Source organism: Desmodus rotundus, chromosome 8, assembly GCF_022682495.2.
Source record: "Desmodus rotundus isolate HL8 chromosome 8, HLdesRot8A.1, whole genome shotgun sequence".
NCBI lineage: Eukaryota > Metazoa > Chordata > Mammalia > Chiroptera > Phyllostomidae > Desmodus > Desmodus rotundus.
Window position 1 is genome coordinate 4729368 of NC_071394.1, and position 27436 is coordinate 4756803.

The 27436-nt window shown below is 54.8% G+C and overlaps 1 protein-coding gene across 2 annotated transcripts in view; it reads left to right on the top strand.

The window, feature by feature from the left end:
* The window catches only part of ZFAT (zinc finger and AT-hook domain containing), a 128396-nt gene that overhangs the window by 72843 nt on the left and 28117 nt on the right, over positions 1–27436 (top strand). For both annotated transcript variants that reach the window (XM_024572202.3, XM_053930164.2), the window contains exons 11-12: positions 3306–3394; positions 22538–22676. In XM_024572202.3, the coding sequence (XP_024427970.2) occupies positions 3306–3394; positions 22538–22676 (228 nt within the window). The remainder of the gene's footprint in view (positions 1–3305; positions 3395–22537; positions 22677–27436) is intronic.

A 27436-nucleotide genomic window follows, 5' to 3' on the forward strand; every position in this document is an offset into this window, starting at 1 on the left:
GACTTCTTCCCAGGCAAGTTGCTCAGATTCTGGACCCTGGAGCCTCATCCTTGTGTAGGGGCGCTGCTGCCTGCCTCCCCAGGCTTTGGGGTGCGTGGTCAAGTTTAGCACAGCTGCTGATGGCCAGTCGCTCAGCAGGTCCAGCTGGTCAGGTGTGTTGTGTGAAGTTTATAAAAAAGTCAATCTTTTTTTTTCTCTGTAATCTTACTTTCCTTTTCCTGGGGTGCTGTGTGACTTGAATCCAGATGCAGCCACTGGGTATTTGTCTGCCAGCCCTTTGAAGTCAATCTACCCTCAAGGAAATGCTAGGTCCCTGCAGTTCTCAGGAGTACACTAATAGAAAACAATCTCTCTCGGTGTCTCACAGTGCTTTTGTGAGTATCACGAATCTGCACTGCACTTTCTTAATTAGGCAGCAAAGGATTATGTCAGGCGCTCTCCCAGGCCTGCTGGGCAGCCCTCTCCGTGGCTGCTGAAAACGGCAGGTGGCATTTCCTGCCTGGCCTCTGGCTTCAGGGGTGGCTTGTAGGAGCCGCTGCCTTTCTCGTGTTCTGCAGACTTGGGAGGGTGCCCACAGGCGGCTGACTCTGGGTCTCCAACGAGGTGACGCCGTGTGTTCAGTGCTGGGCATCTTTTTTGCATGTGTTCTTTCCCTCTCTGATCCTCTCTGAGCCTTTCTTTGTAATGAGTGGAAATGCCCATCAGCTCAGAGAACGGTCCTCCCAGCTTTCCCCCCATGGCTGGTGGGGCCCCCAGACCCTCCATGGCTCAGGTGCCCGGCACAGCGATGATAAGGAGCCGTGAGTCAGCGGCGAAGTATGGGTGGCCACGATTGTACTGAAGATGCAGAGAGATGTGTGAGAAAAATGATACTGTGTTTAAGAAAAAGTGTTAATTCCTTTCTAATTGTGACTTAACTGCCTTACATGTGAAAAAGGTTTTTTTGGACTTGCAGACTTAGTGAAGTCTAGAATTCGGGGCTGGTTCAGCTGCAGTGGTGGGTGTAATTGCAGTGCTGATGTGTTTACACTGTTGGTTCCTCATGCTGCTCCTACTGAAGGTGTTATCATGTCAGCTGTTTCAGATTTCCTCTTTGTTTCAGTTCAGTCTAATAAAATGCACAGAATGTGGTCCATACGTGCCACCTACTCAGGTGCCGGGGTGCCAGGCTGAGGAAGGCGTGGCCCCTGCCCAGCCCCAGGCTTGTGAGCAGGTGGTGACAGTGCAGGGACAGGAGTGGGTGGTGTGTGTGCGTGGCAGCAGGTGGAGGGGGGCTGGCCCTTAGCCTGGTGGCTGAGATGTTCAACTTGTGTTTTGAGTTAAAGTGAAGAACGCTTGATCTGAGACAGTGCATCCCGGGATGGAAAATGTTAGCAAAGGCTTGGCGGTGGTGGTGGGGGGGGGGTGTTCTGAGACTACAGAGGCAGAGTGGAATGCTCCAGAACTCAGGGGCTCTGTGTTCCCGAGCCTGATCGGGGAGGAGAAGCCGGGCAGGAAGCCGGGCGGGGAGAGTGAGCTCTGGCTCTGGGGGCCCTTCTGGGCCATGCTCCAGGCCTAGGTGGGTTCTGCAGCTGGAGGCGTCCGTGGGTTACTCAGGAAGGGCTGTGGGAGAATTCGTGTTAGGCGATCTGGCCGGAGGATGCGGCATCGGAATGTGTGTGTGAAGGGGTGTGTGTTGGATGGATGTTCGATGGGTGGGTGGATGGGAGGGTTAGTTGAAGCCAAGGAAGCTGATCCAGAGGTTTGGCCACTGTCCAGGAGAGAAATTCAGAGGGCCTGAAACAGGGGTGGGAGTGAGGGTGGCTGGTATCAGAAACAGATCAAATGGACAGACACATCTGGGAGAGAGAAGCAGAGAAGTGAGTTGAGTCGAGTCAGGGCCATGGCAAGGCTGAGGAAGGCCAGCAGGTGTCTGACTTGTGTGACCAGGTGAGCAATAAACTGGGGAGGCTGGAGGTGGAACCCATTTGGTGGGCACCACAGCGAGTCCAATTTAGGGCATTTGGGACGGCTGAGCGGGTCATTAGCAGGTACTTGGGTATTCAAGTCCAAGTTCAGGGAAGAGATCAGAGTGGAAGTTGCAGATTTGGGCACCAAAGGTTTATAGAAGCCCACAGGGGACAGCGATGTGCAGGGAGCTTGCAGAATGGGAAGAACAGGAGTGCGGGCCAGGGTATTGTGGAATGTCAGCATGTGAAGGTGGTGGGGGGAGAGAACGCCTCCGGGATACTCAGGAGGACTCGTCAGAGGGGCGTCAGGAGGCAGCGGAGGTGCGGACTCAGCGGAGCGGTTGCCAGGGCTCGGCCTCCTGCGGTGGAGTCTGGTGAAACAAGGGCTGGAACTTGTCGTTGGCCTGGCATCACGGAGTTCACTGGTCTCCTTGGTGAGAAGGGGTGAGCTGGTGCCCTCAGCCAGTTTTTTCGGGTTCCAGAGCGCACAGGAAGGGAGAGCAGGGGCTGCGGAGGGAGACGACTACTTCACATGGCTGGTCTGAAAGTTGTGAGGCCCCTGCAGGAGCCGGGGTTTCCATGGCCACATGCAGGGGCTGTGGTTGTGTCCCGAGCAGCAGGCTTGCACCACGGGAAGAAGCTGCTCGGCGCACACTTACTGCTGGGAGCGGTGGGTCGCATTTATGTTGGGCTGCTCGTGTTTGTGTTCTTGCAAGTTGACGCTAGTCAGGGTAAAACGTGTCGTGGGCCCTGTGTATCCATCCCATTAGTGAATGCCTGCGTAAACATTAATCCCCTTGAAAGAGCTACATTTTTCATTCTTCTGCAGTTTCCTTCCTAGCATCCCCTTCCTGAGTTAGTAGCTCCTGAACACAGACGTTGCTCCTCAGCTCTTGGCCTTCTGCAGGCTCTCCCCACTTTCCCAGAATAGTGCCCACACTTCTAGTGAGTTCTGGCCACTCGGCCTCCCTAGTACTGGCTCGTGACCTTATAAACTCTCTCCAGACCTTATAAACTAGGCCCCAGAAGAGACACGCTGCTTCTCCACTTTCCTGACCGCCCCAGGGTCCACGCCTCTGTGCTCTCCTGTCCCTCCCGTGTCTCTCCTCTAGTCATCTGGACACACTTTCACTCGGGTGTCATTGCTCACGGGCCTCCCCAGGCCGAGCTGGGTGTCCCCTCCCCACCTATGGTGGGCCCAGCAGGCTGCGTTGTGGCTGTGTCCCTACCTGCTAGGACCTCGTCTGAGGTGCTGGATGGGTGTCTTCATGTGCTCGGCTTTGTGCCTGGCACCGCCTTCATGCGCAGGAGCTGGCATTTCCTGGGGACACTGACCTTGTCCCCCCTTCTTTCCAGGGAAGCAGTTCAAGTGCACGGTGTGTGACTACACGGCGGCGCAGAAGCCACAGCTGCTTCGGCACATGGAGCAGCACGCCTCCTTCAAGGTAAGGGTGTGGGGGGGTGCATGGGCGTCCGATGCGGGCTTTTCCAAGGGAGGTGGGCATAGCCTCGCTCATCATTCCTGGTGTTCCCTTCACTTCTGGGCCCCGTAGCTGGTACTCAGGGAACAAAGGATCTGTGCCCTGGCCTCCCTTCAGAAGGGCGGCGTTTCTCTGTCCTTCCGAGACCAAGGCCAGGAGGAGTGTGTGAAAGGATGCACAGCAGAGGAAAGGCATGCTGTTGCCCTCGGAAACTGGAGTGATTTAGAGGAAGGGAAGGGGGCTTTAGCGATAAGTATGTGTGCCCTCGGATCCCGGATTCCTCAGGTACATCCCCTGATCTGACAGGTGTGAAGGTGCCCACGGGTGACTGTTGGAGGAGCTGAGAGTGTCCTCAGGGAGCGCCCGCTGCTGTGCCCAGCACACAGTGGGCTCGGGCGGCGGTGGCCTGTGCATCCCTCTAGTCCCTCTAACGGGTGTTTCTGTCACATAGATGGTTGTCGTCACTTGGCCATTGCTCCTGGTTCAGTTACTGACGACAGCTCTGCTCCAGGGAATTTGTTTCATAGAGAATCCTGCCCAGCACGTGGCAACTGGAGCCTTACGGCGGGTGCCGGTGCAGCTGCTCCTGGCATCGATTGGCACATGGGCCTGGCGGGTGCGATGCTCTGGCTGGCAGGGGTCCCGCCTTTGGGCATCTCCAGGCCGCACTGGAAGAAGAAGAGTTGTCTTGGGCCACACAGTAAATACATAGCGACATGTAATCACAAAAGAACCTCATGTTTTAAGTAAATTTACGATTTGTGTTGGGCCGTATTCATAGCCATCCTGAGCTGCACGTGGCCCAGGGGCCACGGGTTGGACACCCCTGCCACATTTGCTGAAACTGTGTCCACTGCTAGCCCCCCAAGCATGGCGGGCGGTGGAGGGACCACTGGTCACACTCAGGTGGTGCTCATCCAGCATCTGCTCCGTGCCCCTCAACTCGGGTGTCCCCACCGTGGGGCTCCTCTCCCTGGCTGGACAGAGGAAGAACCTGACCCTCAGAAAAGTTAACTGAACACCTGTTGGTCTTTTCCGCCAAGCCCATACCCACAGATTTCAGTCTCCATTGTCACATCGACCAACCTGTGTTGTCACCACGTCTGAGGTGAGGAGGACCCACCCCTTCAACAGGCTCATCGGATGCTTAGAGCAGCCTTGGGAGACAGGAGTTCTGCTGCCCTCTCCTCTTGTAGTTCAGAAGCCAAGTGGCTCGCTGAGGGTAAGGGCTCGTGTGCCTTCGATACCCAGGAAGTGAGGGAATGAGAACTCGGGCTTCGTCTCCGAGTGCTCGGCCTGAACTCTCCCCTGTGCTGCCTCAGTTACTCACGCGGGCAGAGAGGGGCACCGGGGAAAGGAGGAGCTGCCGGTGTTGCTCGCGCAGCTGCTTTAACGTCTGTCCTGAGCATGAGTTTAGGTCAGACCCACGTCACCTGCTGGGAGTGTCGCAGTGTCTCTCCAGTGTTTGCGTAGTTTGTACGTGATCAACATTAGGACTTTATTCTGCGTTTCACCGCAGACAGGTGTGGATCGGGGGAGGACTCTGGATTTCCGCAGGCAAGTGCAGTTGTGGTTCTAGAGAACCGAGAGCTAAGGCAGCGCCCACGGTCCAGACGGGGAACCGAGACCAGTCCGGTTCATTGTCATCCCCGCCGTTCCAGAAGAGCAGCTAGACTTTTCACTCACTGCTTGCTTTTCCATGTGGGATGTTTCCTTTTCTAAGCAGACATAGCTGAACGGTGGTCTGCCCTGAAATCCTCATTTCCCTCCTGAGATGTGCGGACTTTCTGGTGCATGTGCAGAAGCAGTGGATTTGGGGGGAAGGTTTGATTTAAGGTCTAACTCTCACACATGTTGCAATTCTCAACCTTTTCCTGCCACCAACAGTTCCTGCCCACTGCGGGGCCTCTGGAGCTGCCGAGCTAAGCTTGGCATCCGCTCATGGCCATTTCCCATGGGCTCCCTGTGGGTCTAGGCATCCTCCCTTCTGAGTGGCACCCCACTGTGAAGGAGGCTCAGGCCTGAGAACCACTGAACCAGACCTTGGCTTCTCTCATCCTACAGGCCAGGCCCTCTTCTGGGACCGGAGAGTCTGAGTTGTGTATCTCAGGTGACAGGGACCGACAGAGCCGCATGGAGGGGCTCCTGCCAACCCCCCTCCTCCTAACAGTAGTGACTTGCTTTCCTTTTCCTCCGCCTACCCGTGTTCGTTTCCGTTACCACTGTAACAGATTACCCCCGACTTCACTTAAAGTGCAACACAGACTGAGTGTCTCAGAGTCTTACAGTCAGGGTGAGGCCTGACTGTGTTCTCTCTGGAGGCCTGGGGGCAAAACCCGCTCCCTGGCCTTTTCTGGCTCCTAGTGGCCACCTGCACTCCTTGGCTCACAGCCTCCCCCCAACCCCCCGCCCCGTTTTCAGAGCCAGCGACATGGCATCCCTCCCCTTCTTCTCTAACGCTCTTCTGCCTCCTCCCCCTGCTGGCCAGGACCTCGTGACTCCCGTGGGCCCCTCGAATAACCCAGGACAATGTCCTTATGTTGAGGTCAGACAACCAACAACCCTAATTCCACCTGTGGCCTTAATTCTTTTTTGCCATGTCAGGTTCCAGGGGTTGGGACAGGGACATTCGGGGGCGTGGGGGGCATTATGCTGCTTCCTACATTCTCCGCTCCTCTTCACATTCACTCCATGGTAGAAAGTCTTCGTCAAAGTCAGGACATAGCATGTGCTCTCCTCCGCTCCTTTGTCGTACCAGTGACAAATGTCATCGAGAAACTCGCCCTCCCTGTTTTACTGAACCCGAGATGAGGCCTCACAGCCTTCGGGGGGCCCTGCTAGTCTTCCACGGCTGGCTTGCGAGAGGAAACTGGTCTGCGTTTCTGGGTCTAGATCTATAATTAACAGTGTGTCATTGGTGTCCGGAAACACTGTAATAAGAGCTCTTCTACTGCCTTTTACAATTACATGTTTTTATTTATACATCTTAAAAATAAAGCCAGTCGCATTCATTAACTAAGATTTAGAGTGTGCTTTTCGGTCCCGTGTGGAACTGCCGGATGTGTACTTTTTCTGGACGTGGTGTGGTCACACTGCACATGAGCCTCTTCTTGCCGCAGATGGACACGCCCACGCCACCGCTGGCGAAGGCGTGTCGGAGAGCGTGGCTGAGGGGAGCGGCCGGACGGTTTGCGGAGAACCGTCACCTCTGAGTCAGACGACCACCCCCGGCCAGAGGCAGCGCTGTGCGCCAGCGTGCGCTAGGCGTCCCAGCTCCGCCTTGTTTGTGTGTCGTCCTTTCGTAGGCCTTGAATCCTTGGGTGAAAATGTGCTTATTAACCACTTTCCGTAGCCGCTGAAGGAGGAGTAGTTTACTTAACCCTTCATGATTGGCGGTAGGCTCAGGCCCGGGTTTGGGTGTTCTAAGTGACCCTACCGTGGCCATGTGCATGCCGAGAGTGTTCCTGTCCTCAGGAGTCCGAAGGACTCGAAACCCGGTGAGGCCCAGCCCGGCAGTGAGAATTCACAAAGGCGTCAGGTGTGCTTCTGGCTGCTGTGGTCAACGGGCATGCCCCGTGGTGGGGCCAGGATGCCGTCAGCCCCAGCAGTGCCGGGAAGCTGCTGCTGTGCCAGGGGTCTCTGAACAAATGCCGTGTCCTGGCCGAGCTGTGCGGCGCTCTGCCTTCCGGCACGCAAACGAGCCGCCCCTGTTCTGTAGGCCAGTGGTCTGTAGGTGGGGTTGCCTCGTGGAGTCTCCTCGCCGCCAGGCTTGGGCGAACCCGTACCTGTTGACAGAAGTGCTCTGCTCCAGGGCTGATCAACTCAGTGCCAGTCTCCATGCACATGGATAAATACGGGACTTTATTTTATTGAAAGTTTTTTTGAAATAATTTTAGACTCACAGAGTTGCAGAGAGTTCCTGTGTCCCTATCACTCAGCTTCCCCAATGATAACACCTTTAAAATTTTTGTTTTTTACCCTCACCTGAAGACATTTTTTTTTTCATTGCTTTTAGAGAGAGAGGAAGGGAGAGGCAGAAACATCGGTGCGAGAGAGAAGCATTGATTGGGTGCCTCCTGTATGTGTCCAGACCGGGAGTTACATGCACCTGGATGAGGGATCAACTCGCACCCTGAGTATGTGCCCTGACCAGGTTTCGAACCGGCCACATTTTGGTTATGGGACAACGCTCCAACCAACTGAGCCACACCGGCCAGGGCCATAGCATCTTACTAATTAACCGTAGTATATTATCAAAACTCAGAAGTTGGCTTTGGTATATTACTGTCAACTAAACTGTGGGCCTTATTGGGATGGTACCAGTCTTATCTCTTTTTTACATTAATAAACTATTTTTAGGGTAGTTCTAGGTTCACAGCAAAATTGAGAGGAAAATACAGAAAGTCCACCTATGCCACCTGTCCCCTCTGTCCCCCCACATACAGCCTCCCCTGTTTTCAGTATCCCCACCACAGTGGCGCATTTGTCACAGCTGATAAACCTATGTGGACACATCGCCATCCCCCGAAGCCCACAGCTGGCATTAGGGCTTCCTCCTGGTGCACAGTCCCTGGGTTTGACGGATGTGTAAGGACAGGTATCCACCATGATAGTTAAAAAGCCAACTCATCCCTGTGGAGGGACATGCTATCAAATACCTCACCAGTGCCCTTCAAAACGGCCAAAGTCATCAAAAGTAGGAAAAGTCCAGGAAACTGGCACTTGTGAGGGGAGCCTAAAACATCCCGACTCAATGCCGTGTGGTGCCATGGACTCAGGAAGGGACATCGGGTGGAATCTAAGGGAACCTGAGCGAGACATGAGCTTCAGGCGGTATCATGTGTCAACGTGGGCTGGTTGGGCGTAGGATGCTGCCTCTGGCGTCAGTTCACGTGGGGCAGCCCCTCACAAAACTCAGCATGCCTCAGCGTGCCACCCCGCTACTGCATCCTTGGTGCTGTTTCCTTAATGTCCATCCTTCTGCCGACGTTGCGCACCTGAGACTGTGCAGTCGTGAGAGTTCAGGCCCGGGACTCAGAGACAGAGCCCAAGTTCTCTCTCCTTCATTTCCTGGATATTGGAAGCACACAGAAGCTCTTCTCCCCTCCGAGCCCCTGGGGGCTGGGATGAGTCCCCTCTCTCCTCTCCCAGCCCAGGGGCTCCCAGCCTTCCGCCCTGTTCCTTGTGTTCAGTGAAGTCCCCGTTTCTCAGGGAAGAGGTTAGGGACAGAAGCAACCACTGCTCTCTGTTCTCCTGGGCAATGCTTGTCCCTTCTGGAATTTGGCTTACACGGGTTTCTCCCTGTACTTAGTGGTCCGATGGATTTTAAGAAGCCATGTGTCACGTTGTTTGCGTGGGAGCAGCAGTCCCTCCTGATTTTCCACATCCTCAGTGGAAGCAGGAACGCCCCACCCATGATTGTTGACACGCCTGCCGTGGCGCCTGCACCGAGTGGGTGCCAGTCCATGCTCACAGTGGCCCCCTCTCCTGCGCGCCCTGGACGTAAGTAGCAAGGAGGGTAACTGAGGCAGCAGACTGCTACTGTCACCAGTAACCTAAGTGGATGCAGTCACCAGGAGCTCTGCCAGCCCCCTGTGAGGGTGTCCTCCAGGCGGCGTGGCCCACGGGCAGGGCAGGGAGAAGGAACAGTGTGCAGCTTTGGCGTGAGCCCTTCCCTGACGGTACGAGTCCTTTCTTTTTTGATGTTGTGCGTCGGGGCCCTGTGGCCACACTGTCTCAGAGCCCAGCCTTGCCACATACTACGTGAGGGGCCTCTGTAACAGTCCTGTAGCACAGGGACAAGGCAGCGTCTCCGTCACTCCATAGACCGTGAGCAGCAAGTGCTCACAGGACGGCTCGGCCCGTAAACCGCCAATGTCCATTCTGTCTGAAGTCCATCCTGGCGTGTTCCCCTCTCCGTTCGTCGAAAGGAGGTCCTGTCTGTACAGGGCCGTCCTCTTGCTCAGGCCTTCGTTTAAGATTCTAGGTGCCCGGGGTTGTTCTGTTTGCTGAAGGAGTCGTACCTCATTCCACTGATGGGGTGTGTTCCTGTGAAACACGCCTGACCGCATCCCGTGTCACTTAGCACGAGGACCTTTCACAGGGCCCATTTCCCATACAGAGTTCCTCGTAAGTCCACCTCCTTCCCCCGGAGGGACGGTCTGCCCCGGGCGGTGCTGCCCAGCACTGCTGGACCAGCCCTGCTTTCCCTGAGCGAGGGGCCTGGCCCGAACCCGTCTTTCTCTCCTCACGACTCCCCACCCGTTGTTCCATGTCACGCTGAGACACGTCTGCGGGCCCCAGTGCTGAGGACAGGTTGTGCTTTGGGTCTTTGCTCTGTGAGGCTACAAGTGCACCAGCGGGTTCCTGGGTTCTGGGAAGCAAGTCAGAATTTTGGTGTGTGAGTGTGCAGGTCTGCAAAAAAAATCTAGCCCGCAATCAGCAGTTTCTAAGTCTGTCTCTTTTGGACACTGTTCAGTGTGACTTATTGCTGACCTTGCTTTGCCGCCTTAGACTCCGCGTCTGAAACGAGGCCGGGCTTTTTGACAAGTAGTGCTGATCCTTCTTCCGCCCTGGGTTTCCCCCCGGGAGGGCTGGCCTTCTCCTCACCTGCGGCCATGACCTTAAAGGAGGAGGTGAGCCTGTGCTTTCAAAAGGGAAACCAACCACAATGTCATCTTGAAGACACTGCTAGATTTATGTTTGATGTGTGTCTAAAACCCACCAAGTCCTCAAACATTTGTACCGTGAGGCCTGGAGAATGTATTGCCTATTGTCAGATTAAAGTTGCTCAGTTAGCCCCGGCTGGTGCGGCTCAGTGGATTGAGCACTGGCCTACGAACCAAAGGGTCACTGGTTTGATTCCCAGTCAGGGCACACGACTGGGTTGGGGGACAGGTCCCCAGTTGGGGCACATGAGGGGCAACCACACATTGACGTTTCTCTCCTTCTCTTTCTCATTTCCTTCCTCTCTTTCTAAAAATAAATAAAGTAAAATATTTTTAAAAATTACCTCAACTACGGTATTTTCACAAAACTAGTGAGGCCCTGGCCAGTGTGGCTCAGTTGGTTGGCCACCATCCTGCAAACCAAGTGGTCCCAGGTTCGATTCTCGGTGAGGGCACATGCCTGGGTTGCAGGTTTGGTCCCCAGTCAGGGAGCGTCCGAGAGGCACCCGATCAATATTTGTCTCCCATATAGATGTTTCTTTCACTGTCTTTCTCCCTGCCTCCCCCTCTCTGGAATCAATAGAAGAAAAAAAAAGACTAGTGAGAAGTCAGGGAGGTTTAATCATTGATTTGTTGTCATTGGCAGACTTTCCCTAAGTATTTCAGAGGAAGTATGTGACACCGCAGTCTGGCATTTGGGATTCTAAGAGACAACATCAGGATACGTAACGTACTGAATTGTCATCTGGACTTTGATGCAACACAATGTTTACTCGTGCCTTGGACACGCCTGTGTGCGCGCCCTCGTGGGCCAGGCAGCACGCCAGGGGCAGGGGCTGCGGGATGAGTCCCGGCCTCTGTCCCCCGGCTCCCTTGGCGCGGAAATAGCAGCAAGTGTGCTGAGCACTGGAAGAAAGGAATGTGCTGCGTGCCCTGGGAACCCGGGAGGCCACCTCATTACTTCAGCTCCGTCGTTTTTTAAAGCCATGTTTTAATTGGGTTATATACTATCCTATCATGTCCAACCTATTGCTTTTACAACCTAGAGCAGCCAGAAAGTTCTCTGGTGGACAGATACCCACTTGCATCCCGGAGAATTAAACAGTTCCCCACGGCGTTCACATCCCAGTGTGTCCCCGGGACGCTGAACTGAGTACCACTCACGGAAGACCCCAGGCAGCTGAGCTCTCAGAATGGGTCAGGGGCTTCGATGCTGAGCTGTCAGGTGAGGTCGGCCAGGGTGTAGCTGTGCAGATGACACGCTCCTCATCGCGGTCTGGACTCGTGCGCACGGGGGTGAAAGCGCCGCAGTGGCCTCAGTCCAGCAGAGCTTTTGGAAGCACACGTTGTGAACAGGTTCAAGTCCGTCCTCCGACTGAGATTCCCAGTGCCCCTCAGAATGCTGAATCACCTGCATGCTCGATGCCCTGTGCCTTTCTTTCTGCTGCGGTTCTCCTCTTGCCCGTGAGATGGTCCCATCTCCCCTCAGAAAGGTCCACAGCAAGGCGGAATGCTTAAACATGTAGTGTTGGAATAAAGAAGGCGGGTGGGCGGTCCCTTTATAGTAGCGTTAGGTTAGGCCTGACAGCAGGTGTTCTGCGCATGTTACCTGATTTTTCCCTAAAACTCCCTGCGCTGGAGGTGCTGATGTTCCCATTTCGTAGACGAGGAGACTGAGGCCAGAGTGAAGTTTAGTAACGTGCTCACTGGCCTGTGAGTGGCGGAGCTGGACTTCATCCTGGTCTCTGTGGACAGAGCATCCCTCCATCCAGAGCTGTCCCCCTCTCAGGCCAGGCAGAGGGACGTTTTGCCCCCTACACCGTTTTTCCTCTCACTTGTTTGGTTATACAAGCCTGCAGTTATGTTTCGTTATCCAACTCAAGCAAAATCTTTAAGCAAAATGCTGACAGAGGGTAAACTCAGCAGCCGGGGCGTTCTCCAAGTTCAGCGGCAATTACTGAACCGTAGGCAAAGCGGAGGGAAGGAGAGTGCGGGGTTTTGGCTGCTGCTGTTTGTTTGGCTTTCTGGTTCTTAACGTAGGTGGAAGTGAAGAATTTGGGATTACACATTTTCCCTTTGTCCTTGAAGCGCGGCGTGTCCGTGTGTGAGGAGAAAGAAGGGTGGGCGGGGAGGCAGTGGTCAGAGGGGCCGTTTACTGAATTGTCAGGGCTGAAATGTCCCTGCCGAAAACCAATTAGGCTACCTTCTGCTGCTTTGAACGCTAGATTTTTAAAGCACTTCTGGAAAAAAAGGGAAATTGGATTGACTTATGTTAAATTAAAACGCTGTCTGTCTAATAACGTGCTGTATATTTTCTGGAAATATTGCACTTTTGACAGCACAAGTGATTACAAAAAATCAATAATCAGGGAATGCAGAAGAGACTTCTAAGCTCCGGCACGAAAAGCAATTAGTGTGGATTGATTTACTGTTATTTATTGTGATGAGATAATTGCCTCAATGAAGCCATTTTTGAACTTGTGGCACCCTGTGGTTTTAAAACGTTTATTCTTTTAAATTGTTTAATTTGTCCCTGGCCGTATTTTATGAGAGATGGCTTTGTGCTTGTTGAAGGGTAGGAGGACCTGGCCCTTCCTCCCTGAATCCTTAGCCCCAGGCACTCTTTTGTCCCTGTGGTGGCTGATCCTGGAACGGGATCTCGGCCTTGGGACCTCAGGCTCAAAAACTTTAAGAACAAGGGCCAAAAAAACCCCACCAGACTCTTCTCTCTTGCACAAATGGTGGTGGTGGCTTTGGGGGGATTGGGTGTGGCCAGTGAGACACAGGGAGGGGTGGTAGGGTCGTCCAGAATGGTGACATGGCTTTGAAATCTTGGGGGCTGACCGTCGGGAACACAAGTCCTCAGCAGTCCAGGTGCCCCTGCTGCTCCTTGGCACACAGGTGCTTCCCTTTCTCTGCATGTGCATGCAGTTCGTGTTTATCCCCGTGCTGGGGGTTGGGGTCAGGGGGTGTGGGTGCGAAGAAGTCAGTATGCTCTTTAGGAGTCTCCCTCATAAGCTTTGCCATGGATCTTCAATTTACGGTCTTGGTTCTTTTTCTTATGACTGTGCCCTTTTCCATTTGGGGGTAGCTGCCTTCCCAGCCGAGGGGTGCAGATGTGGTCTTTGGCAATAGCTCTGACCCAGGTTTCTCTTGCAGCAGGTCGGGCCGCACAGGGCTCTGTGGGCATGACTCTCGGAGCAGCCCATGGGGATCACTCTGTGTGTGTGTGTATGAGACCTTCCTGACTGCTGGCCGTGTCCTCCCCCAGAACATTCCAGAAGGCCCTCAGCTTTGCCGGGTGACCGTATGTGGGTAATGGGACTTGGCAGTTAAGAAATTAGGTATGATGACGTTTCTCTGAGTGGAGAGGAAGTTTCTTGTGGGCACATTAACCATGATGATGTTTCTCTCAGAGGAAGTTTCTCACGGGCACATTAACCTGAGCAGGGAGGTTAAGCCCGCAGCCAACCAATCAGGGTTTTTGTTTCCGCATGTTTGGTTTTGCCAGTCTCTAGGACCCAGTGGTCCACGGGCTACAGTGGGCAGGCCCACAGAGGTGTCGGCCATGCAGGGCATGGCACCTGACCTCTGGGTATGCGTGGGCTTCCTCCCTCCGGAGTTTCCAGAAAGTTCCTTAGAACACTAGTTCCTTGCGGTGTTAGAAGGTGCCGTGTGGAGGTTACAGCATGCAGTGACCCTCAAACTTGTTTGTCCACAGAAGCCCCTCCTCCCTTTCTTTTTCCCCACGTGCGTGCCAGCACTTAGGTTTTGTGAAGCAACTTGGCGAATATCGGTCATCAGAGAATCCAAAAGTAGAAAAAAGTAACGTCTCACGATGAACCCCGTGATGCCTGCCACGCTCGGAGAGGGAGCCCCATCCTCAGAGGGCTGCACACGCCTGCCCCGCCTGGGCCTGGCTCCTCTGGCCTGGCCCCCCACCTTCCCGTCGCTGCCCCACTGCAGATGCAGCGGGTCTGCCACCCGCTCCTGCTGGCGCCCCCCCCTCCCCGCCTGCCCCTCCTCTCGCCACCCGCTTCTCCCAGAAAGCCATGCAGCCTCTCACCTCCTCTGGTTTGGGCTCAAATGCTTTCCTTTTTTTCTGTGATGTTTGACAACCTGGCAGATGATTTACTTGTTTATGACGCTAGAACGTAAGCTGCGTAAGGCACTTTGCTTTAGTTTCTATTCTGTTCCAGGTACGCAGGCTGCACTTAAAAATAGTCTGTTGACTGACCAGGTGAGTAAATGAATAGATTTTGTAGGACTTGAGTGTGATAGAGTCATCACGGGAGACATCTAGGTGGAGGTGGCACTCTGAGCCACAGGGCGTGGGTTCAGCAGCTCTCCCATTCCTGGGTCCTGCATGGTTCTCACTGGGTCTCATTCACCGTGTGCCGTTGAGCACTCAGCACTTCCCTCCCCTTGTGGGAGCGCGGGGCGGTGAGGTAGGATGAGATCCAACATGTGTAATTGCTTTAGAAGTGAAGTGCTCGGCCCTGGGCCAGCCAAGCCTGGGCCTGAGGTCATGGGACTGTTTAATCTCCCAGCAGGGTCGACCCTGCCGTGAGCCAGGCCCTGCATCCTGGAGGGGCCCAGGGGCCCCCGCCAGCGGCTCTCCTCTCCCTCAGCAAAGAGCAGATTTACTCTCCATAAGTAGATTGTTTTCCTGTGTCAGGTGCAGGAAGCCTTGCTTCATTATTGCATTACGTTCCAGAACTCTCCCAGCGGAGACCCCCGTCAAAGGGAGTGTGCCTAATCTTCTGGTGTGCTCTTTGGGAGCCTGTGGAGACGCAGGCGTGACAGATCTGCAGAACAGCGCGCTGTTAACTGGGTCTGCCCCTGAGTTTGCAGGTAGCAGTTCTCCGAGGGCTGTCCAGGTGGGGGGCTGTGCAGAGCCGGGGCCCCGGGGAAGTAGGGAGGCCAGGGGAAGAGCAGGTGAGTGGTTTGTGCTAATAGACTTTATGCGTTGGAAATGCCGCCATGCAGACATCACAATCCTGCTAATCCTGGGGCGGGAAACAAGAGTCATGTGCAGAAGTGGAAATACATCATCACGGGAAAGCTGTCCAACCCACCAGCCGGGGCTCGTCTGCAGTGCGCCTGTGGTCACTGTGCCCCCACCGAGGGGAGTGCACGAGGGCTTGGGGGCAGACAGACCTCAGCCCACAGCCTGGTTTGGCTGGTGACCTTCAGCAGCCACGCAGCCTCTCAGGGCTCCCGCATCCCCATCTGTAAAGTGAGAACAGCTGTTTCCTTCCCTGTGGCTGTGAGGCATGTGGTGGGGACGCAGAGACCACCATCCCCATCACCATGCATCTCAGTCCCCCTCCTCTCTGAGTCGTCCTCTGCTGCGGCAAGTGTGAACGTGGAAATCCCCAAATCCCAAATGCGAGCACTTGGGCAGGGGGGAGCCCCACACTTCCTTTTCCTTTAAGCAAGGCAGTGTGCCCTGAGGCTGCGGTGGCGCAGTCGGTGATGTGACCGATGAGCCTTCCTGTGTGGGCTGCCACATCGGCACCATCGCTCCGTGTGCTGAAAAGACACTCGCCAAGTCTCACAGCCATTGAGCAGTCAAACCCCGAATGGGGCCAGGTCTCTCTGACCCAGAAACCCCTGACACTCAACAGTCTGGAGAAATGACCTGGGCCCCGGGGCTCCCCATGGGAAGTGGGGAAGCACGACATTCTCAAGGTTTGTCCGTGTGGTCACGCGTGGTAGTGCTTCATCTCTTCTTTCGGCCGAGTCGTCCTCCACTGCATGTGTTTCCCGCACCTTCTCCCTCTGGTCACTTATCAAACCTCAGTTGCTGCCCTCGCTTGGCCACTGTGAAAAGGCTGCTGTGAACATAGGGGCACATGGATCTTTACAAAAAAGTATTTTTAAATTTGGGGGGTAAATACCTAAAAGAGGGGTTGCTTTATTCTGAATTTTTGGAGGAGCCTCCGTACTATTTTCCGTAGTGGCCGAGTCAGTCTGCATCCCCAGCAACAGTGAACGAGGGTTCCGTTTCCTCCACAACCTCTGCCACGCTTCCTGCTACTTGGAGCCGTTCTGACAGGTGTGAGGTGGCGTCTCATTGTAGTTGATTTGCATTTCCCTAATAGCTAGTGAGGCTGAGCATCTTTTCCTGTATCTGTCCACCGTTAGTGTGTCTTCTTGGGAGAAGTGTCTGTTCAGGTCCCCTGCCCATTTTTTAATTGGGTTGTTTGTTTGTTTGGTGTTGAGTTGTCTGAGTTCTTGATGTATTTCAGTTATTAACCCCTTGTTGGAAGTGTTGTTTGCAAGTATCTTCTCGCATTCGCTTGGTTGCCTTTTTGTCTTGTTCACAGGTTTTGGTTTTGTTTTTGTTTGGCTGTGCAGAAGCTTTTTAGTTTGTTACAGTCCCATTGAGAATATCACTCTAAGCAAAGTAAGATGGAAAAAGTAAAGATCCATGATTTCCCTCGTATGTGGGGCATAAAACTGAACACAAGAAGTGAACCAACAAGAAAAACAAAAACTCGTAGACACAAACAACAGTGTGGTGGTGGCCACAGAGAAAGGGTGTGGGAGTAGTAAAGGGTGAGGGGGTCAAATATTTGGTGATGGAAGACGATTTGACTTTGGCTGGTGGGCTCACAATGCAATATACAGACGATGTATTGTAGAAATGGTCACTTGAAGCCTGTATAATCTTATTGACCAGCGTCACCCAAACAAACTTAAAAATGGTGGGGAAGCATCTGTTCTGATTGTTTTTTCCAGAGATGAAACCCAGGAAGATTCAGTCGGAAGGAGCTCCCTTCGGCCTGTTCTTTCCAGGCTCTGACTCAGACAGCAGGGCCTCGTGAGCATCAGAAGCCGCTGAATGAAGGCTGGGAGGGAGCAGAGCCCCGGGTTAGAGCTTCTCAGGAACTGGGGGTCCCACACGCCCCCAGCTCAGCTGTGCACTTCTCAGGGTGACTCAGTGCTCACTTGCGTGTTAGGGGATTCGTGGCCACCTGTGACGTTAACGAGAAAACCTCCATCTTCCTGCCGAGTTTTCTCAGCGGGGCCGTGGGTCATTAACCTTCCAGGTGTCCTGCAGGCAAGGCCCCGGGGCAGCTCCTGAGGATCCAGGACCACCTCTCCACCCTCGTCACTTGTCACTCGATTTGAGTTGGGCGATGCCGAACTCACAGTTAACAGCTCCTCTGGGCCTGTCGCCGGCTTTAGAGAGGCGCTCCGCTCCTGCTGTCTCTTTTGGGACATTTGGGATTACAGTGGGCGTGTTAGCGTGCCGTTCTCTGTCCACGAAAACTTCATCACGCGGGTGAAGAAAGCACTTCACATGCCGGGGAAAAAGCGGCGGTGTTAGGGTTACTGACGCTAATGGCAGCGGCCACTTGTCGGGTGCTGCGTGTCGTTCTGGGCGTTTCATGGGAGTCATCTCTCGTCCTCACGAAAGCCTTGTGAAGAGGGCTTTCTGTCTTTTTGTGACATTCGGGTATTATCTCATGTTAGTTTCAGGTGCACACCATAGTGGTTAGTGGCCAGACACTTACATCGTTTATGAAATGAAAGAGGGTTTTCATGTCATACGTTCACCTATTTCGTCATCCGTTTCTTCACTTTCCTTGTTGTGAAGTAGGAGGTGCATGGAGAATGCCGCGCACCCGCCCGCATCGTGGCGCCGTGCGCAGTCAGGAAGTGAGCACGCAGCCCAGGTCCACAGACTCCTTCTTCTGCGCTTTGGACCCAAGTTCACCTGGGTGCCAATTAGACTGGTGCTTGGTCCCCTGAGTCTCTGTCTCTGCATCAACTGGGTCTAAGGTTGTGAAACGGTGACTTGTGGCCATAGTTTTACTTCACTAGTCATCCAGAACCTTCTTTCTTCTCATTTTCTTTGTCCCCTGCAGAGGGCAGTGGGCCCGTCACGGAGGGGCAGGCTCCCGTTCCCATCTCTGAGCCTTGGACGTCGTGTGACCATGAGGCCACACATGGCCCCTGTGTTCTGTGAGCGGGGCCGAGCACCCTCTGCTTCCACCAGCACTGTCTGGCGCTTTGCAGTCGGTCCCCAATGTCACGGCTTCGGACACTGGGGAGATGTCCTCTCTCCAGCTTCACAGAGCCCGATTTCGCATGTCAGGCAAGACTGGCCGTCCTCTAGTATTCCTTCCTTCTGTTTGAAGAATCAGAACAGCAAGTCCTCAGCTTGTGAGAAAGTGACATCTCCCTGCTGTCTTGACACAGCTCTGGGAACTTAGAGTCTCAGCCTAGGCAAGCTCACTCGCACTTCTTCCTTGCCGCTCACACTGATGGTCTTTAGCGCCCCGTGAGAAGGACCCTCGCGTCACTGAACACCAAGCGCTGCCCCGTGCCTGTGCTCCTAGGCCTGCCTTTTGTTCTCAGCACGTTGCTGACTCTCCTCCTCTTTCTCCGTGAGGCCGCTTGTGGCCCATCCCCAGGGGCCGGGTCCAGTGGACATCTGTTAGGCCGCATCTGATTGGATTCCGTACTGCACTCGACTGTCATCCCTCGCTCCACGAGGGAACTCATTCCCCAGACTCCATGAGAGCAGACACCCAGATCCTCCTCCCTGCTGTCCTTCCCTCTGTCCTTCCTCACGAGCTCATCTTCCTTTGCCACGCTCCAGGGGGCCGTCCAGATGCCCTCCCCCACTCACAAGCTCTCCAATGGCTGAGCTCCGTCCCAGGGCATCTGCTCCTGGCCTGTGCTCAGCTCCGCCTCCAGAGCCCAGAACTTTCCCCTCAGTCTTACACTCATGTTTCAAGCCCCTTTCTGGACCCGCCCTCCTGGGGGTCCAGGGTGCTGGCCTGCCGCCCCCTCTCTCACAGCTGGCAGGATGCCTTCCTCCTGCATACCCTGGGAATGGACACTTGTCCACTTCTCTGCTCTCCGCAGCATCTCGGCCACCAGGCCTGGCTGGCTTTCCCTCCCCCATCTCTCTCAGACTCTCTCTTGAAATCTGTTGTCGGTAGATTGGTTCCCTGCCTCCTGCCTTGCTTCTTTCAAAGCCACCCTCCATTAATTCCAGAGTGAAATTTCTAAATGTGAAGTTGGGGTGCCACCCCCCACTCGACACCTGCAGAGACTCGCATTGCCTGAGGTCCCTTTCCTGACGTGGTACGTATCCCACGCAGTCTGGCTGTGCTCCAGTTGTGTCTTGCCAGCCTCCATGCTGCCACCTCACTGCCGTCACCCAGCAGCTGCCTCCATTTCTCCCAGTCCACCAGGGTGTTTCTCGTTTTTGGAGTTGATCTGGGCTGCCTGTGTGGTAATCAGAGAAAACCAAATCATACCCCTCCCCGGGGGGCTCCCAGGCCAGACAGATGCTCCGAAAATAGTGGTTAATGGGCAACCAAATCATCTCTTTGGTGCTGGCTGGCCCCGGGGCCCCAGGGGGGATCCCAGGTAGAAGTTAGGAGCTGATTGATCTTGAGTGAAAAGTTATGGTGGGCGTGAGGGAGTAGAAGCAAAGCCTGTGAAGGACACAGACAGGAGGTTTCTCCTGCTAAGCCCCGGCACTGCGAGGGGCCGCAGGGGCTGTGCCCTCCCTGCACGTGACAGGCGCTGAGCTCACAGACTGTTGTAGGCCCCAGGTGACTGTCTCCTCGTGGAGGGAAGGCGGGTCAAAATCAGTCTTCAAAAGCATCCCTTCCAACTGTGAGAATTGAAGATTTTCTTAGAACTCAGTAGCTTAGAAACTGGTTTCTTGTCTGGGCTCACCTGCACAAGGCTTGCTTACCTGCTCCTGTTTTGGCACTTTTTCTCCTCATTAGCAGCTCCCCCCCCCCCCCCCCCCCGGGGGAGGGCACGGGGAATGGAAGGAGCGGAGGCGCTCCGGTGGCAGTTTCTCAGCTTTGCCACAAGGAGGCTGAGCACGAAGTGAGGTTTGTAGGGCAGTTCCTCACTTAGTTGCCCCTCCCTGCCTCTCCACCCAGGGCAGCTCAGCGCTGGCAGTGCAGCTTCCGGTGGTTCTTTTTGATTGTTGTGTGCGCGCTAATGTTCTGAACACACTGTGTTGTATTTGCTAATTAGGGGTGGACACACTTGAAAACTGTCTTAGCTTTTATTTCAGTTTTGCAAACAACTATGGATTGGCATTGTTTTAGGCTCTGCTCCGTAGATAGCTGACTAGTGTTTGCCTTTGTTCCAGGTCTCCCGGTGGGCCGAACCACAGGGTTCTCCTGCATGAAAAACCCACTGCAGCCCATGCACTGTAGCAAAAAGCGTCTCCACCAAAGGGTGACCTTGATGTAGGGCGGAGCCCCTGGGGACAGGACGTTTCAGAGCAGGGTGGCTCATCCCATTACCTTCCCCGTGTCTCCATCTCTGAGAAGGATCCGCCTGGGGGCCACAGCAGGTCCTTCATAGCTGGGCACAGTGCCTTTCTCCGTGCTCAGCGGCAGGTGGAGACGAGCAGAGGCAGGCTCTGGAGAGGCTTCCGAGGAAGCCTGCGCGAGACTCAGACAGTGGAACAGGAAGAGAAGAAAACGTCTCGGGTGACGCTCAGGTTTCTGTCTTTGGGTGATTAGTTGATTTTGCAGAAAGATCGTGAGTCTGAAATTGTGTATGTTTATCTGGAGGTGCCTACAGACTGTCCCTGTAGAGAAACCTGCAAGGTAGTTGAAAGTTCCTGCCTGTGGTTCAGGAGGAATCGTAACTGGATATAGAGACCCAGCAGTCAAGCAGGTGATCAGGATCCCTGGTACCACAGCAGAAGGCAAAACGGGCCAGCACTTACCATCAGCCTGGGAAGGGGATCTAGCAAATAAACCGGGACTGCTCAGACCCCCGGGAGAGCCTGCTGATTGCCCTGTCACTGGTAGCAAATGTCGGACTGGGAGGTGGCAGCCAGCTAAAGATGCCGGGGTGTGTGCAAGGTCTGGGAAGAGAGCACTCCCTGTACTGCAGGAGGGGATCCCCAGACCTGAGACTAGGTGGTGAACCCCGGAGGGCCAGCGTGGGTGGGGCCTGCTCTTCAAGACTGGAGAGGGCGGGGCCTCAGGAAGGATAGTGACTTGTAAACTAGGACAAGGCAGACAGAAGGTTCTCCTTTTCTTTTTCTTCCCTCCCCTCCTCCATCCCCATTCCCCTCTCGATCTCTTTCTGTGGGAAGGCTGCAGCACATCTGCAGACCTGAAAGGAAGAAGCCGTTGAAAGAGGGGCTGATGAAAGCCTCAGAGGGCAGAGGACCTTTCCCCAACTTGCTGGTGCAGCACTTGACCTTCACAGATGCGCAGTTGTTGGTCTAGCCTTTGGGGTGACGGTGGTAAGAGGTTAATGAATGGGCCACTGCGGAGTCAGGGTGGGTTGAGGCCGCAGCAGACACGGCGGAGCATCACTCCCACCAGCATGGCATGGGCTGTGTGGAAGTGCTGATGTAAACAACTAATGACAGTTTCTGTGGCGTCCAAGTGTCTGTTCACGTGGTGTCCTTTGACGCTCACAACCTTACAAGGGGGCGTCATTATCCCCACTTTACTGATGAGAAGCCAGTGCTCAGAGAGCCTCACCACCTGCCCAAGGTCCCATCGTCGGGCAGCGCCGGGGGTCAGTTGAACCTGCCCTGACAGGACCCCATGCACCGTGGGCTGCTCCACGCCCCCTCCACCATTCCCACCCGCCAGGAAGGTGCCACAGTGCCAAAAGGGCCCGGAGTGCCCAGCAGGGGTTTCTCCAGCCGCCACTGTGAAGGTGCACAGCACGTGGTTCAGAGAGACACTCAGACAGTGCCCTGGCCTGGAGTAAGGGCGTGGGGTACAACCATGACCTGGATGTCCTCTGCCGCCCAGCCGATGGCCATGTCTCCTTGGGCCCCCAGCGGTCTGAGCAGGACAGGGCTGCAGGGCCTGTTTGTGTCCTCCCCCTGAAAGTGCCTTGTCCGGCCCAGGTGGGGGGCAGGTGGAAATAGATGGTAACAGGTGGCCTTCACTCGTGGTGGACATTGGGTCGACACTTGTATCTAGGCAGGTGCCCACAGGCAGACCTGGAGGAAGAGCTCAGTTAGAGAGGCAGGCGCATCAGGGGATGACTTGTCAGGGGAGCCGCATGGAACGGCATCCTCTGAACCAGAAGGGATGGGTTGCTTTATTGCTTTCTTCTCATTTTCTTCTTGAGCAAGAACTGTAAGTTCTGGGGCGAACAAAAGAGAACAGATAGGAAAGACATGAAAGCACCCACGTGTGCAGAGGCCCCTCCTAGTCGGGGACACATTGCCCTGTCACTTGGTTGGTCCCACAGAGGCAGGACTCAACAATAAGGCCATGCTTTCCCTAGAGCGTACCCAGTGGGGCAGGCTCGCTCCTGCAGACTTCTGGGGTCTCAGACACGCACAGCTGGGAGGGTAGTGACTGACAGCAGATGTTTGGGGGAGCCATGCATACCCCTTCTCCTGAGGGCCTGGTTGTGACCGGGCTCACACATCCCTAATGCGTCCCCCTTGTCCCCACAGCCTTTCCGCTGCGCCCACTGCCATTACTCCTGCAACATCTCAGGCTCCCTGAAGAGGCACTACAACCGGAAGCACCCCAATGAAGAGTACGCCAACGTGGGTGCCGGCGAGCTGGCGGCCGATGCGCTTGTCCAGCAAGGTAGGCGACATGCGGCCTGGGGCCATGCTCCTCCCGCTTGTGCTGTGACGTCTGATCCCCGAGTCCTAACCCCTGAGCGTTCTGTTCCTTCTCCATCATCGGCGTGTCCTCCTCCTCTTCCTCATTGATAGTGACCAGCATCCCTTAGGGGCGGGCAACCTTAGTGGAACTCTAAAACGAAAAAGTAATGATGCACCCAAAGATCTTAGCCCCCGCCCCCCCCAACTCAGGGCTCATTTCTCTGCATTGCCTCTGCATTCTGTCTGGGGTACTTTTTGCAGGAAGGAAAGTTCATGGCTTCCTTTCTTTACTTAACATTGATTAGCATGGGCATGCTGTTCTCCTTTGGGCCTCCTAGTTACAACCGCTAAGTCTCCTTGTAACACAGCATCCAGGGGCAGCGCCACACTTTACGTATCCGTGCTCCTCTGCTTGAACATTTGAGGGTTTCCAGATCCTTCCTTTACTGCAATTATAAAGAATGCTGTGGCAAACATATTTATTGTGGGCTTCTTTAGATTATCCAAAAATATTTATTGAGTCTGTACATGACTGGTCCTGGAAAGGAAAAGCCATTCAGAACATTTCACCTAAAGAGAATGGATGAATCCTCTAATGTTACTGGAAAGGTCGAGGTGTTTGTTGCCTCTGTTTTCAGTGAGTAATCACATACTCCCACTGGAGAGGCTTTAGCTCGCGTGCTGTTGCCGGACAGAGAAGTGCTGTTGTGTTTATGTCTGCACTTTATTAACCCCGCTAAGACATGGCTGCAGCAGGCAGCATTTCAGCTGCCACCCTTTCCTGAGTCCTGTGTCTAAGTGAAGCCAAAGACAGTTTTAGAAATTTGCCCCCGGGACACGGGTGTGGGATGGCAGACTCGGCTGCTCCAAGTTTCCCGATGCGGTGTGAAGCTCCGCTCACTGAAATTGCCGTAAAGTGCACCTTAATGTAAAGCCAATGAATTGACTGTGTCCCTTAGCACTTTGTGTGACAGAGCTGATGCACGGAGGTGGATGAACCACATAAAACACTGGGGTAGTTTGAAAGCCACCCATTGGGGTAGGGGGAGTGTGTGCCTTGTGTGTTCTTGAATGGCAGCTGCGTGGAGCTGGGTGGTGGGGGCGGGTGGGCCTGGCTGAGATCTGTGTCCTGTCTTAGCTGTGCCCTTGGGCAGGCCACCAGACCTCTCTACCCCAGGCCCTTTAACCAAGAGTAGGGTCCCTGGCAGCCACCTCCCATGGTGGCGGGCAGGGTGCAAGGAGAGGACACTTGTCCAGCCCTTGGTACACTTTTATTCCTTTCTTTTGTAGTATTCTTCTGAAATTAGCTGAGACCTGCAGAACCATTGCATCATTTTTGATGATGTCCAGGCATCACTGAGGAGAGAATGGATGCCTTAGAGTCCCAGCAAATGCCTTAAAGTAGCGGGCGAGAGATTCCTTTAACATCCCCCCCCACCCCCACCCCGGGTCGGATTGGCAGGAAACTCACGTTTACCATGGCTGCTGGGACAGGCGTGGGCAGCTGGTTGATAATAACGTCATTGCTCGGAACTTCCGAAGTTTCACCGTTGCCTGGCGGGAATGTGCTGAGTTCTAGCTGTCTCGTGGTCTGAGTTTCAGTCCACCGTCTAAGACTCCATCATAAGTGGGCGTTCCCATTGGCACGGGCCAGGTTTCATTCTTCATCTCTGCAGGGGTGTGTTTGGTATTTTTTCCTGCTATGTATGTGTTAGATGTATGTACATGTGTGCGTATGTGCTGTCATCCCCCCCGTCAAGGGGACATGTTGAGGGAGAAACACCCCATGTCTCTTGGCTCCTAAGAGACGTACTTTAGCAGGAGAGCCGGCTCTGAGATCAGACAGCTGGTGGGCTGTGGACACAGCTGGGAGACATCGGCGGGGCAGGAAGCCCATGTCGTGTCTGGGAGGGGAAGGAGAAAGGAGGGAGAGGTAATTCTCCCCAACCCCACTCTGTTTATGTTCCTCTTCTCCTCAAAAAATATCCTCACGGGACGTTGTCATTTTGTGTTTTGATGCAAAGGACTTGTCCACCGACTGTGTTTAAACGGTGTCACGCAGTGGCGCAGGCAGAGCCCCTGCCTGCTGGGGAACTCTCTCCTGTCCCCCATGCTAAGGGGTCTGGGAGGGGACCATGCGGGCCGGGGAGGCCTTGGAGGCCGACATGTGCCCAGTCAGAGGCTCTGCCCCCTGTAGGTTTCTGTGGGAAGGGACCACGGTGTTTTCCCGAGCTGGAGGTGTTTTCAGCCTGCTCCAGAGGCTCCCCCCGAATGTGTGCTGATAACGTCCAACAACCAGCTGCCCCCAGGGCCACGGGAGGAGAGCCTGATTCGTAGCGTTTGCAGGCTTCTGTGGTGCAAACGTTCCCATCAGGGCCAGCTGCCCTCCACCAGCGTGTGGCTGAGCCGGGAAGAGCTGTGCATAGTAGGCCTGTAGGCTGCTTCCAGCCGGGCCCAGCTCGCCTCCCGCCCGAGGGAGCAGGGGGGACCCTGCAGCAGCAAGCCAGCGAGGCCCCTGCAGGGTGCCCGATGCCCTTAGAGCTCCAGTGCTGTTGGGTAATTAGACTAGTGGACGCTGTGCAAATGCTCTGTGCCCTGCTTATGATTTACGCACTTCTGACCGTTTGAAGGCAGGTTGGACAATCTCGTTTGTGCCCTCAGCCCAACGCTTGCTCGTTACTGTGGATTCGAGGCGTTTTCCCACATAAACCCACGTCTTCGTGTTGCACTGCCTCAGTGGGTCTGCGCCCTTCCTTCCCTGACGTGTGCCTGATGCAGCTAGCTCCCGCGCTGGCCGACTGCAGCACAGGGTGTGAGGAGCGTGAGATTTAGGCTTTGGTGCTGAGCTCCACAGGGTATTAGCTCACTCCTGGAGCTCACAGCAGGATAAAGAGGGGACTTAGCGGGCTGGTCATCTTCCAGTGGCCTTGAAGTGCTCCTTCAAGTGGCCCCACGTCATTGGCCCAAGCACAGGGTTGGAGGCAGATGGACCTGGAGCCAGGCTCTCTGCTCACTGTGGCCTGGGGCCAGTTGCTAACGTCTCTGAACATCCATGCCTGTCTTCAAAGAGGCAGGGCTGATGCCTGCCCAGGGGAGTTGCAAAGACTGGAAACTTCTCTCCTAAATCCCAGACCGTACCTGACGTGTTGTAAGGACGCGATGAGTGGGTCAAGTTTACGATCGGGTAATTTCCCATATTCCTTGTCACCATGTGACTCTTGTACTCCTGGTATGCCTGGTGCTGGGCCTGGCGCTGGGCCTGGTGCTGGCTACAGTGGCATTTACAGTTGCCGCTGCCTGGCTTGAGGGTGAAGGCCAGCAGCCCCTCCACGGCTCTGTAACAGAAGGTGAGCCCTCCCCCAACAGGCCCTGTGCTGTTCATGTTGGGGCGGTTAGCTGCTGCTCCCCGGGGCCGACGCTTCTCTCCAGCCCGTTTCAGAGGCTCTTTGCAGTGGGGGCAGGTCACGGAGATAAGAGAAGCAATGGGGGGGGGGTCATGGAGAAGGTAGTTTTTGACTTCTGCTAAAATCTTCCTGTTATTCCGAACTGATTAGAAGAATGTAAATATGTACATGCACATGGGTACCTTGGATATATATTCATATCCTAGTTTTTCCACGAGATTTAGGGAAAATAGTGTAGAAGAAATTCCAGAGACTGTCAGCTAACTGAAAAGTCATCTATCTGTTCTACTTTGGGGCATTTTTATTTTAAAATTGTTGTTGTTAGGGCCCAGATTCCGTACATTACCGGCAGAGGCACTGGCGGTGGATGTCAGGGCTGTGGTGTTGGCGAGTCCTCTCTCACAGAGGCCCTGGGAGGTCGGCCCCTCCTTTCTGTTTTAAAGTGAGGAGGAAACGCAGGGCGGACAAATGACCGGCCCAGGCCACCATGTGCAGAGGCGGCTGAGCCTGACCGGGTCTGGAGTCAGTCTGGTTCCTAACCATCCACGGGCTGACGTCCCTGAAGTTCGTCTCAAGTTTGTACTTGTTTAAAGAGCAGGAGGAAGTGGAGGAAGAGTGGGGTGAGGGGGAGGTACGGCCCGTTGTGAGGTGCCCGTGGGTTCTCATTTGCTAGAGGCCACACGATGAGGTGCTGGAAGGTCACACGCAGAGCGCTGTCTAGCAGCTTCTCTGACTAAGGCCGACTTTAGGACCTGTCTCTCTTTCTGCTGCTTCCCCGTGGTTGTCCAAGGGCTCTGGGGACCCACGGTGTGGGGCAGCATGTGAGGGACCAGCAGGGATGGGGGAGGCCTTGCTTAAGCTCCACCTATCACATCACCCTCACTGGGGTCCTGCGCGTCAGCCTGGCCGATAATAAAAGGCACTGTGCTTTTCCTCTGCTGTATGTTCCCTTACGCTCTTTCTCTTGGGGGTCTCGCAGGAAGTGGGGCTGGGGTTTAGGATGGGTTTCAGATATCCCTTCGTCCCAAGGCCATGGCTGTGCCCTTGGGCAGGCACTGCACTAAGAGACCCCGGGAGGTGGGCGTGTCAGTGAAGTCCGACGCATGTTTCAGTTGTTAGTACTGTGAGGTCACATTGCTCCATGTGCACGCACCCTCTTTTCGTAACCGAGCTGCACTTGTCCTGCTCTCCCTGGAGTGCCTGCACCCTATTGCTGCGGTGACCTGTGACCGCAGCCTTCGTGGTGGTCCCACACCACTCAACTCCGTGTCTTTCAGCTCCGAAGGTCAGAGTCCAAGGTGGGCCCCACGGAGGGTAAAGTCGAGTTTGCTAACGA